The sequence below is a fragment of the Ambystoma mexicanum genome, chromosome 8, assembly GCF_040938575.1.
Source record: "Ambystoma mexicanum isolate Mex_15411 chromosome 8, UKY_AmexF1_1, whole genome shotgun sequence".
NCBI classification, from domain to species: Eukaryota; Metazoa; Chordata; class Amphibia; order Caudata; family Ambystomatidae; genus Ambystoma; species Ambystoma mexicanum.
Genome location: NC_090929.1, coordinates 1,198,725,296 through 1,198,739,246, shown reverse-complemented (window position 1 = coordinate 1,198,739,246; position 13,951 = coordinate 1,198,725,296). Strand labels below are relative to the sequence as shown.

Here is a 13,951-nt window from a genome sequence, read left to right as displayed (position 1 = left end):
GATTGACCCTCGCCGGGGACTAATGGAAAATAAAAGCTGCCATTTTATTGCAGTAAAAAACACAATATATGTGAACCCCTCTAAATTGTGTGTTGATGTTGTCTAGGGGAAATCGCTCTATTTCAGTACCCTAGAGTTTTTTGTTTTGTAGTTTGATTGTTATTGTATATCAGCCTACAGTATCTTCCCATCAGGCCGCCATCTTTTTTTGTTGTTGCCGAAATCCCTCACTTTTTCCTAGTATCTGGAAGGAAAACAAAATGACTCCAGGCAAACGTTTGGCCCAATGCAAATGGTGTCTGCAACTGTACTTGCGCCAGTGCTAAATGTCTCGCCCAAGTCCTCTTCAAACCCAACGATGTTTAACCTACATTACACTGAGATATTCAAATAATTAATATCTAATTGTCACGGGGCAATGTTAAAGGCTGCACCGGGTGGAGCAAATTAAGTACATTGTGCAAAATTGCATTTCTATGTTTTGTGTTCTACTAGTGCAAAATTGCCCTCGGAAATACTGCACGTTAGTGGTGAATTAAACCAGGTGACATGTTCCAAATGTCAAATGCATCTGTTTGCCTTTTGTATGCTTAATTCATGTGTGCACACATTTGAACATCAAAAAGAATATAACAAGTGGCCCATGTCACCCAGGGCAATTTACACCAGATTGTACTGTGCAATTTAGCACCATGGATGATAAGTACAGACGTTCCATTTAGCACAACCTATTTAATGTGCAGCACGCAGTTTAGCATGTAGTGTGATTTGGTCCTGCGTGCTGGTAAAGGTCAGGATATGCGGATATTTGCTGTTTCAGTTTTAGTTTTTATGAGGGCTTTTTAAGGTAAGTAGGAGGTAAGTAAGTGAGAGCTCGACTGAGAGTGAAGTTAAACGTTCTGTATATATTTTATGCAATCTGCTGATATCTAAGTGCCCCAAAATGGATCGTGCCTCTGCCCCCGAACTCCTCACCAGAAGAAACAAAGTCGGAGAAAACGTAGGCCAGCAGAAGTAGATCAGGCATCGTATCAGGGTACATGGATTCCAAGATATGTGGATTTGTGTTAATGGGCGCTCGCCCATTAGCAGAGCAATGTTGTGGGGTGACATGAAATGGTCTAATACTCAGGTAAGGGAAATTAACTTCTTTTCTAAGTTCCAGTGACAATGTATATGCACCAGGTAAGTCCAAGGGTAAGTAAGTAGGAAGGTACACAGAAGACATCCACCGGCCTCCTCCCTCACAGGCTGCTTCGCTTCAACTGGCCTTCATGGAGTTTACAGGGGGACCCACACCACAACATTCCATAGGCATAACATTCCAACAGGCACTCGCTCAGGCAATCATTCTTGCAGGACCAAAGCAGGGAACACAAGACACAACATGCAACATCCTCACATCCATCTCCTTCAACTGTCCACCTTCTCCACCCCATTCCCATTCCATTCTAGAGCACAATCAAACCCATGTATTGCACTCATGCGTGCAGACATTCCAACATTTACATGCATTACCAAGCACACTGCAGCTTCCTTCCGTGCTATTGCAGCGACAAGTTGCTTCTTCCCTGCGGCGTTTCCTGCTAATACATCTGCTTCCCCTGCTGTTCTCTTGCCGTCCATAAGCTGCCTATTGCTTCCTTTGCTATGGAGAGATCCTCCTGGTGTTTCTGCTTAGCTGCTTTCTCCGCAACGCTTTTCATTGCATTGCAACAACTTCAGAGTAATTTCCTCCTCAGCGCCTTCTCTGCGCTGCTACTGCCGTTATCATTCACTCTCCTTTGCTCAGATCCTCAGCGACTGTTCCTCTTGCCCCTATCTCAGTTCCAGTGTCCTACACTCTTCTTTTCTTACCTGCTGGATAAGGACACTTCACTGCAGTCATCTCTATAATTGGCCATAGGACCATAGACTTCCCTGCAGTCACCATTTCAACTGATCACACGATCACATGTTTTTCCCCCAGAGTTTCCCGGGGGTGTTTGCCTGCCAGGTACACAGAGCACTGTTACACTCAGGACTATGAATACCTGGTGGGCTGCTCCTACACGCTTCACTTCTGTCTTCATGCAGGTTAATGTGATTATACCGTCATAGTATGTCAGTAACCAGAAATAACAACCACTAACACAGCCCTAATGTTAACGAGTGTCCCAAAAGGTCCATCACGTCCTATTTATTAGATATGGCCTGACAAGCTTAATATGTGTGAAAGGCCAGTACTGTTTGTGTATGTTGCAAAAAGACACCTAGCAGAAGTATCATAATGCCATTTCCAGAATGCTATTGGAAACTATTTGAAGATGGCAGAATGGCCTTGAGGAACAAATTCCTAAAAAATGCAACACAGCCAGTCGCAGCAGAATTTGCAGCGCGACACAGGCGCCAGCCGGAGGCTGTCTTTCCCTCCCTTCCCTATCTGCCTAAGCTCTTCGCTATGGAACTCAGCTACACCTAATAACAGGTTGGTTTCTTCAACCGACCTCGTACGCATCTGGTGATATAATCTCCTTTGGGAGGCAGCCGCCCATTTAACAGACACCACACAGGACTTAGCCACTTCCCAACGAGCAATAATGGGCTCACTTTTTTCGTGAGCGTAGCATAGGATCACGCTCAAGATTCACAGATATGGGGAACACGGTTGGATGCTACTGACTGCAAGAATTTATTTGGGAACTAATACATTTTTTTCCCAGCTCTCTATAGAGACGCCACATGCACTCTTTGGGTGCATGAACTGTTTATTACATGCCATGTTTTTTTCATTTTTTTACCATCACCTTTGGGTCTTGCTATCACTGCCCTGATGAAGGCGGAGCTGGTACCGCCGAAACGCAATATTGTCTAGAGGGGATTGGAGGTCCCTCAGAATAACATCTGATCTACATTGGACCTCTCGACTATAACAATACATGTTTTGTTGTTTCTTCAGTTAGCCAGGATTTACAAAAACATTTGTTCAGTAACTCAGTTGTTTTCCTGAGATCACTGTCTATTGAATTAGTTTTATTCATTTTTGTCATATCAGCATTGTTCTTTTTTCCTTTTTTTCCCCCCATGCGTTTTTATTTCGTTTTATGCTTCATTGACTTTTCCATTTTTTCTTCTTTCCTTTTTAACAAAAATTCATAATTTCTGTTTAGCAATTCTGCATTCTGATTTATGTTTAGAAGGAATTTTATATGTATGTAACCTCAAAAATGTTTTATTGATTGTATTTGCCCTCATGGTTTAGGGCATTTATTTCACTTTTTGCACGGATGTTTGCACATAAAGTCTTGTCTCTAACGTACAATAATTTGTATGACTATCCTTGATGTGTTGTATTATGATGGATACCAATTATATGTAGATGCTATTACCCCAAATGGGGCACTTAGGTTTGGACCAGTGGTAGGACCTTAATTCATTCACACCTTCCTATAGGCCAACCTACACACGTACTAGTACCTTGTGTTAATATCAGCTTTCACTGCAGGACTAGTTCTTTTGTTCATTGTTCAGTTTGAGCGTCAACTTGGCACGCACATTTTGAGGGTTTGCAGCCCACAAAACAATTACCATACCTTTGAGAAAATATACTATTATAACAGAATTCATCACGCTGTGCCCACTCACTCTTTGGTCAGTCTGTTACTGCCATTTTGCCGTTAACACCATTACTGCTGCTTTTACAGCACTGCTAAATTCTGAGTTTGAAGTTGCAATGGAGGATTTGCTTCCAGCATAATGTGGAAAGTAAACCCTCAACTTCACGGCCAAGAACCAGTGGATTAACCAGGTGAAATGACTGCTCGCTGTAAATCTGTCAAAAATCCCCATGGAGTCCTATGGATTCCATAAATGGGGATTTACACCACAATAACCCCGGGGTAAGCCCACTGGGGAAAGTCGTGGTAAAGGTAGATGATTTTGATGGTAAATTGGTGGACTTTTTTGGCAATTTACCACCAAACCCCTAATGAGGCTCCTTCTATTAAGTGAAATTGAAGGTCAGACAACTAGGGAGGAGCTGGAACAGTTAGAGGGAAACCTATAAGGATGGCGTGAACTAATGGGGCAACAGGCCCACCAACTATACCTCTCATTGAAGCATTTACTGTGACATCCTCACTATGAAAAGAGGAATCCGTTTCCTGACTTTGTGGGTGTTGGGGTGGCTTCCAAAGTGTTAGTTGTGTTAAGTAAGAGGAGATGAGGAGAAGCGTTCGAGGTACAGAAGCTGCAGTGGCCACGGCAAATAGGCAATTTTGTGAGTAAGGTATAGAACAGAAGATTGATTAGCTAGCAGAGCCACACTGTAGAACAGGCCAAGATAATAGCTGTCACCCACACATCTGGGGTTTAGCGGGCCGCACACCAAGCCTAGATGACGGCTGTTACCAGCCATGCACGCACCCCCGACAAAGGGGTGATTGCTAGTCTCACCACAGGGATCCGTCTGGGGTGCAAATCATTTTATTTTATTTTATTCACAAGAGACAACTGTGCTGAATCTCGATTGAAAAATAAAAAATAAAAATGGTCACTGCCATAATGAATAGCAAAGGGACTTGGTCCCTTGTCTATTTCTATGGTAGCCGCAGGAAGGAAAGGAGCGCTGGGACCAGAGCACAAAGCTCTGGTTCATCAGGTAAGTGAGGAGGGAGGTAGGGGTGTGGGGGAAGGGTCTTCGATGTCTTGGGGGGGGCATGGGGAGGCAACAGCGGGGTTCCCTGTTGCCTCCTCACAATCAAGGTGGCAGTACCCAGGGAAGGGCCTCGAGTGGCCGGAGAAATTGGCTTAGTGCACTTCCCTGGTTGTGAATAGTGAGAAGGCGAAGCTACAGAGCCTGCTAGAAATCTAGGCTTAAAGATTGCCAGGAACCAGGCCTTGAGACAATAATCAGATGTGGTTAGTGCAAACTAAAGACATTTGCAATCTTGGAGAAATCCTTGGTTGGGGATGGTCATTATTACGGCAGCCTGACAAATGCTTTGTAGGAGGAAGAAAATCCAATACGAAAGAATGCCTAGTGAAAGAGGGGAAGTAACAGGCCGTTCCTTGGGGAAGCATCTGGAAACTGCAAGAGAAAAAGAGGTGACATTACAAGGCTTGCATCTGTGCGTGTTTCAAGGCTACAGCATCCCAGAAAACTGTGGAACTTCTGCTTCATCTGCCAAGGCCATGACACAGAAGTGTGCTGAAGAACTTAGAACTACTGTGAGACCATTAAAGAGCGAAAGGGCTGGGTGTGGGCATTTTAGGTGCGTGTGTTTTAGTCTGGGAAGTGGTAATAGGAGCATGCCCTTCACCACAACCTCATCTACCCCTTTCCTTTCACTGTTACCTTAGGATTTGTCTTTTTAGTTGGTTCCCCGTTCATGAGGCATTTCTCTGATCCCTTCCCGAAGAGAACTTTTAATCCCTACATGTTGTGGGTTCTGTGCAATCCACCTCTTACACCTCCCCTTTTAGTATAACCTAACATGTGTTCTGGTCCAATATTCACACATGTGCATAATATGAAACAGAGGATCATCTCTAGCAGCCCAAATCCTCAGCTATTACCTGGCCGAACACTACGTAGAGTTTAGTAGAGATGGTTTACATTATGAACAACATAATAACTGATCTCCCTGAAACTACGCCCCCTTGTTTCCTGCACTGCATTACATGCTCACAGTTTTGCCAGTGTATTTCACCTTGCTAGTCAACAAGGTCTGCTATTGCAGACTGGAAACAGACACACAGTTCAGACCATGCACCTCATTCCTGATTTGCAGCATCTGCTGATATTTCTGGACATTGACCCACATTCACCATGCAAACAAAGGCATAGTAAGGGGTCATGTTTGGGACCCCTCTGACGTCCATTGCAACTGGTATGGACCTGAAGCTCTCATCTTTCAGTTAAGCTATCTCATAAGTCTCCAGGACACACACAGTTAGAGATAGAAGTGTTTTTGTACATTTCCATCATCCATTACCTAGAAGCAGCAGGGAACGAATGGACACACCTCCTTTCATGAAAGGGTGTTATTCACGGGTTTGTGTGGAGTAGGTGGGCACAACCGTATAGTAGAAAAAAACGTAGTCATTGAGATCAATATGCTCCCCTCTGAATTAGGTTTTATTTGGAGGAGCTGCTCGACATAAAAAGAATCCTATGAAACAGGGACCTAAATATGCAACTGAACAAAGACTGGGGGTTTCCACTCAGAAAGCCAAGCGCTCGCAGTGTGTTCTTATGTAAAAGCTGCAATATTAGTTATGCGTTGCTTTCTCATTGTTTGAAAGGTAATTCAACTAATTTGTAATAAGTTCATTAACTCATCAAAAAAAGTGCCCAAATATATATTTAAATATTATTGGAGGCAGTAGCATTCTCAGCAGGGCTAGCTCATGAGCCAATGCATTTCAAAAGAATAAACAGTATACCTTATAATAATACATAAGCAAGTGGCATTCAAAGTGTGTAAAATCAAGAGGATGCACATACCGCGACATCGGCAGTTTGTGGAAAAGAGAAAAGAAAAGCAATGATCACATTCATGATTAGTCGGTTGCCAGTGGTTTTATTTATCTACATCTGTATCATTTGAAATTATATACTAGCTCCACACTTAAGTGCTTTATGTTATCTCTCAAGGATTTCATTGGTATCAAAGGTCATGCAGGATCACATCTTGTGATCAACATTCATGTGTTGCTATTTCCGACTTACATCAGAGAATCAAATGCCATGTGATTTCGTGTCAGCTATACCGTGTTGGTGATATAACACCAGTGGATGTGTTCATTAACCCCTTTTCTCAATGCTGCAGTTTCTATGAATGCAAATTGACCGTGTTAGTGCCATTGTACTTGTTTTGCGTGGAATATGATCATTGTAATCTCTGCTGGTAGTAATTGAGATGAGCAAACATTACAGATACTGTGTGTGACTGTCGTTGATAGGAAGGATCCAACTTTGGGGACACCCAATTGCAGTCGACTGGGCAGAGCCAGAGGTGGAGGTTGACGAGGATACAATGTCTTCTGTTAAGATCTTGTACGTGCGGAACCTTATGTTGACGACCACTGAGGAGACAATCGAAAAAGAATTTAGCAATATCAAACCAGGTAACGTAGCTCTATTTGACAACTGGAACTAGGAGTAACTGCCAAGTAATGTAATATGTTTCAAAATCTAAAGAAGTGATCAATGATTTTGCCCACCTCAAAAATTGTGCAGACACTATTCATAGCAGATAATGCTGGCACTAGAAGTGCATGGCTTTTGCCACATCCACTGTAATTCGAAAAATGTTCATACATTTTAATATATGGAATGACAATGGAAGCAATCACCAGAGCTCCAAGCTGACCAAGCATTCAGTAGCCCTGTCATTTATCCCATAGTCTTGATTGTAATTGGATTTCATATTGTGATTTGCGATGACGTCTCCTGATTGACTGTGGCTGTAAGTGGGATGGTGACCATGTGGACCGCGTGTCCGAACATCACGCAGTAATGATGGCAAATACCCTCATGGAGTCCTCTGGGACTCCAAGAATGGGGATTACAAAAACATAATTTGTTTATTTATTTATTTATTGTGTCCCGCACTGTAAGCCCGCAGGCGTCGGGGTGCAAAATGAAGATATGTTGGGAAATGCTCCTTTGTACTGTGGGTGACTTGCATGTATTGGATTTTTTCATGAATTAGCCTACAAAACAAAATGGAAACTGTCTGGCCTTTTACCCAATTTTTCACTTAAAGTATGCTTTACAATGCATCATGGTAACTCATTATTCAAAAACATTTCTCGGGAAAATTCCTCCTGAACTCCCATTGGTTGGTTCAGGCTCCCTCGCTACACTCTGTCACTCGGAAATATTTGTGGGAAATATTTACGCCCATAATTAAATAATTCACCAGCTGCCACTGGGTCTAGTGGGAATTTTTTATTGCTCTTGGGGAGATTAGGGGGGAGCCTCTAGAAGACTATGGATCTCGCTATCCTGATAGGGTGGAAAGGGTATGTGCTGACCCCACTTTCCCCTGGAAGACGGCAGTGACCAACAAAGCCTGTAAACTGGAGGGCAAGAGGCTGCGGCAAGCCGCATTCACCATCCACACACCAGCTGCAATGGGCAAAGAATCCACACGGCTATTTCTGCTGCTACTCCATTTCAGACACAGATTCCAGGGGCCAGGCAGACAAGATTCTAAATGATGGTTTAACCAGTAAATGCAATAAACGAATCATGGCTTAAAGCCGTGAAAGTTCGTTTTAAGACTTCCACTGTTCACATTGTATATAAGTGAGTGTTTCCATTTCTCTGGTGGTTTTACGCTGCTTTATAAATGTCCCTCCTCTTCCCGGCACCATTCTCTGCTGACCCTTCTCTTTTCTCCCCTTACTGGATTGCTTGTTCACTTCAGGGAACGGAAAGTGCTTTTTCATGACCCCACATTTCCCCACAGGGGAAACCGATCAAAAAGCACCACAGAAATGTCGTCCTGGGATTGTCACTGCTCTTCTCTGGATCCTAGCCACAGCAGCATCACCCAATTCCCATCAGATCCATGTACTCCCAATGTGGTGATTAGTTGCCTAATGGCAGCTGACAAATGGCCCCTCAGACCTGGTTTGAAGTTAAGCCAGTTCCTGTTAGAACTTCCACTGGTCACATTCTACAAAATAAATCGTTCATCTTTCTAAGGATGAGCTCCCAAATTACTTCCTTGGTTCTTTCTCAGATCTTTTCTTTTTCATCTAACTGTGGCTCCTCGCCCACTCTGCTGTCTCTCTCAATGCTCGCATGTTTTAGAATTAATGGGCCGGATTAACAAAGATTTTCAGTCTCAGAATGCAAGGCACACTTTGTGCCTCCAATTCTGCTGCTGCATTTCCATGGCCACAAATCTTGGGCTGTGACATAAACTTGGAGAGGGTGCAAGGGACCTACAGTCAGCCTCTCTATACATGTCTGAGATTCTAGAGCGGGCCTGAAACCTAGAAAGGCATTAGGAAACTGTCCCTGTAAAGATGGCGCAATACAGCCATCCTCCAGGCACATGGGGTCTGTTCATTTGCAGTTGGGGCCATATTACAAAAACCTTGCATCGGTGCATGTGCAATTAGCACTTGTGGAAAATGTGCCTTGCTACAAAAAGCATATTCTTTCAATGTATTGCTTTTAACAGGGCAAAGGACTAGGAACAGGGTACACATATATCTAATGGAAAAATGCATTGAAAGTGGAACTATTCTTTAATAAATGCGTGGGAATGTTAACAAATTATGGAAATGCTCATGCTTTGCATTTTAATCGTGCATTTCCATTTTGGGCAGGTCAGTGGTGCAAGGGGCCTGAAAAGACCCCTATCAGCTTTGTGCTCTACACTGTGCTTTGGCTGTGACAGGGGAACTCTGGTGCAGGGGATTAGCTGCAGATCTGCCCTAAATCAAAGGACAACCCATTATGAATCAGTGGCTTTGATATGTGGCAGCCACTCACAAGGCACAGCCCCACACGAATTCTGCAAGTTACTTTGGCTGTGCCAAACACTTTGGGTGGACTGTCCTATCGATGCACCTTAGGCCTCTTGTGTGTGCCAACCTATTTTATTTCCAAATGTCTTCATAGGAAAAGGGTTGCGCTTGCTGAAAGTGTGTAACATGGGGCCACTTCTTTAAAAATTATTTCCAGGGCCTCTTTTGGTTCGCAGTCCACCCTTGCTCTGCCTACCTAAACAATGCGGAATTCAGGGGTTTTGTCCACTTCACGTGTGTAGGGCAGAGGCAAGTGAACACACATGTTTGTTAATCAGGCCATGGGTGATAATAACCACTTTTTAACAGCATATTACATGTTGCAGCAATGGCTCACCTCTTTTGCCTCCTGCTGATCAGTGGTTCCTGATGTTAGGTGTGTCTTAGTATAGGACTATGAGCACCCACATTGAAGAATCCATGATCTCTGATACAGTGAAATCTTCGTGCATTGTAGAGTAGTGTAGATGCACAGTGCCTTGCGCAGTTCTAGTCCAGTACGCATATCAATATGTCGCCCATCAATCATAAATCGCAAGAATAATTGGGTGCGTAGTATATTTTTGTTACCATGATATTTTTGTTACCTATTTGTCCATAATCAAAGTAGCATGCTGCTACGAACATGTGTCATCATGTTATGTTAATGGGAATTTGGATAGCGATTTTCACTACTGGTATGGTCTCAACGCACTGTATGTATGAACGCCCTTGGGGACGGGAGTCCAGGTCAGTGGAGATACTCGGAGCAGTAAATAATGAATGTGTGCGCTCTGTATGTGTGCAGGTAGGCCGCATTTTTCGTGGTGGGTAGCTGCATTCTAGTGCTGGAAGTAGTGTGCAGGTTATGTGGGACAGTGTAGGTCATAGATTCACATCCTAACAAGGCTTGGTTAGACCTTCATGTTTTCGAGTTCAATACATGAATTCCCTTATAATCAGGTAAATAGTAGCATCTGTCATTTGCAGAGTTGCAAAATAGGAAAACGCACTCATTGCAAGCTCTATGTGACAAGCAAGACGTGCACTAAAAAAGACTTTACAGGATTTGAAATGATTAGAAAAAGAATTCACCAGAAAAATCCCATGGTATGGAGCAAAACATGTATTCATTCAGAAGGGTAGGTCTTTTAACTGGTATGTACGAGGTAAAAACGATTTTTGTACTGGTTTATTTTAAATGTATTTCTTAAGTTTTCTAAAGCACTGACCAAGCTCCGGGGGGTGTCAGAGTACACAAAGGACATCCAAATACATTAAATGAGAAATAAATTGAGACAAGAGCAACAGTGCACATTCTAATATCACTGAACATTTCGTATTAATAATTTTAGTAAAGGAGAGGGACAAATAACTCCAGAATATTTTGGCTCCGATATGTGGACAAGATTCGGATCAATGGTGGGAATTGCATAAGAGAACTGTAAGAGGACTTGGTGTGTTTTTGGGAAAAATGTTAACAAGAATAACGAATATGGCAAATAATGCATACACGGAACTTGAAAACTGTTAATATCCAGCTGGACGCACGATAAGGGAAAGTAGTCACTGGATGGCGAACTGAGAAATGGTAATGACTATTTCCCTTCATTTAGTTCGGCTAGGTAGGAGGTAGGAGGTAGGAGGGCCATCAAATGAACAATTGGAAGAGAAAAGTACAAACGTTTTGTATTAATTTACACTAAAATACTTAATAAAATAATAAATTAAGAATTTTACGGTGTACTGGATTGGTGTTTCCGTTTTGAAAGTTCACTGTGACGTCAGTGGCGAGAATGTGTAATGACTAGCAGACGTTGCACTTTATGAACACATTGTTCTCGATGTTTGTTCTTTGCAGGCGCTGTTGAACGAATAAAGAAAATCAGAGATTACGCATTTGTCCATTTCAATAACCGAGAGGATGCAGTGGATGCTATGCATGTTCTGAACGGGAAGGTACTGTTACTCTTTTCAAGGGGCTTCATTTGAGGATTTTTCACCGCCTATAAGTCAACATATTTCAAATGGACCTTTTGCAAAAGTGCGATTCAAATTCATTTTTGATTACAATGTTTGATTATAAAGAAAAAGTATTGGCTTGCATGTGCATGTATTCTTTACCACTCTATCGTGGGGTGGCATTTTTTAAAACTGCGTATAGAGCCTAGAAACTATATTGCAAATACGGACTCTATGGGCCTCATTACATGCACGGTGGTGCAGGAAAAACAGCGGTTACTACTGCATTACCGCCACATTACCGCACCACCATACTAAAATGTTGGTGGGGAGGCAGAGGTAACTTCACCACCGTATGGCCAGAAATCTCCAGAATTACAGCTAGTGGTAATTCTGCCAACTCCCCATTGAGTCTTATGGACCTAAATGGGGACTAACGCCAGTTGTAATCGGGTGGTAATTCCATTTGGCAGTATTCTGGCTGATTTACCACCAGCATATACCCCCAAACATATAATGAGGCCCTAAGAAAAGTACACATAGCACATTATGTACAATGAGAAACTTGCAAGACAAGGTTATACTATTCCCAGAATCAATACACATACAAAACAATTTGACCTCCCGAGGTACATTTTTTATGATATTTTGGTGAGTTTTTCATAACAAAATGCGCTTTATGACACAAAATAGCACTCCACACCACTTCCAGGTACACTACCCTGGTAAAAAAAAAATGCATTCATGTTTCCTTTTTTGGTCTTTAAAAAGTGAAAGGCACCGTCTTTTCAAAGTAACTTCTAATTAAGGTGGTAAAACAAATGTCAGAAAAGATTTTTTTGTTCAATTGAACATATATTTCTCAATTCATCCCAAATAACTTGGGTGAATTTAATTGGTGGAACCACGAAGCCATTCTCCAAAGAAGCCATAACATGTGTTGAATCCTTCCTCAGCGAAAGGACCATGAGGGTGTTCTCCCCCTCAGACGCAGCAGATCCAATCCCCATTTCATGCGGTGTGCCTCAGGGCTCCTGTGTATCACGAACACTATACAACATATTTACTAAGCCCCTCTTTGATGATCTGGACCTTCTTGGTATCACCTACACTAACTATGCAGATGATACCCAGATTCTCCTCCCGCTGTCAGGGGATTACAACGAGGATTTGGCCTTGGTAAATAAGGAGTATCTCATCATTCAGGCATGGATGGCCACTAATGGTCTATGCCTGAATGATGACAAAAGAGAGCTCATCATCTTGGGCACTCACTCCAATCTCAAAAAACTAGGCCAAAACTACTCGGCCTTTGAGATTGACGGGAATACTATCAAGGTAGCCAGAGAAGTGAAAACGTTAGGATTCCATCTAGATGCCACCCTCTCCTTCAACAAACAGGTGAACTCACTGGCCTCGGCCACAACGTACACATGCAAGCTCATCAGAGCAGGTAAACACTTCATCTCTGATGACAATTGCTTGATTCTGGCTAGAGCTCTTGTTCTATCCAGACTCGATTACTGCAATGCCCTATATATCGGAGCTAACAAACACATCCTACATAGAATTCAAACTTTACAAAATAATGCCTTGAGAGCAGCTCTAGATATCCCTAGACGAGCACACATCTCTAAGATAAGGCGAAATAACAACTGGCTATCGACCCAAGATAAAATCCTTCTGAAAGTTGCCTCCCTCACACACAAAGCCCTGAACAACGTGGCCTCTCCCTACCTAACAGATAGATTTGTAGAAAGAAATCCTCCAGAACATCAAGAATTTCCAATGCTAACACACTTATTATTCCTAGATCTAAATTGACCAAGGCTGGAGGTGCCAGCATCCCAGTCCGGACAGCTCAAGTATGGAACTCATTGCCCCTCACCATACGTGAGGAGAAATCCTACCCCAAATTCTGATCCAGTTACATTAACCATCTGAAACAACTAGTCAACTAGCCAGTACTACACCTCCACCATGTTGATATGCTACCTGCAAATTGTATATTATCCTGTATATAGCTCACTGTATTACTGATACAGCCTGTATATAGTTCTAATTGTATGTGTAACTACATAACTATGTATCCTATGCTTCGCATATCCTGTACTGCTGTGCCCTTCTACCCTCGGGTCTGGTGCACATTATAAATGAATAAAACAAACAAACAAACAAACAAACAAACATGCTGAATTTGGGGTGATTCCTCTATTTCAACCTTGTGGGGCACAATGGCTGGAGTGTGTTTTCTGTTTTAGGCAGCTGTTTGAGAGACAGGAGGTTGTTGCTGGGGGCCTGCTTAGGACATTTGGTGAAGGGTTAATAATCCTGCAGTTAAACAAAAGCAGGACAAGGAGGGGGGAGAGGTAGTGAGTGACTAGGAATTAAGAGAGGTAGATTTAGGGTTGAGTTGTGTTACCATTCAGTGATTGGAAGTGTTAGCACCACACATATGCCATCTGGTGAGCCTACGGCG

The 13,951-nt window shown here is 42.7% G+C and overlaps 1 protein-coding gene across 3 annotated transcripts in view; it reads left to right on the top strand.

Annotated features, from left to right (window-relative positions):
* A1CF (APOBEC1 complementation factor) overlaps positions 1-13,951 on the top strand; it is a 384,704-nt gene that overhangs the window by 236,430 nt on the left and 134,323 nt on the right. For all 3 annotated transcript variants that reach the window (XM_069611302.1, XM_069611301.1, XM_069611300.1), the window contains exons 6-7: positions 6,946-7,110; positions 11,372-11,469. In XM_069611302.1, coding sequence (XP_069467403.1) covers positions 6,946-7,110; positions 11,372-11,469 — 263 coding nt within the window. The remainder of the gene's footprint in view (positions 1-6,945; positions 7,111-11,371; positions 11,470-13,951) is intronic.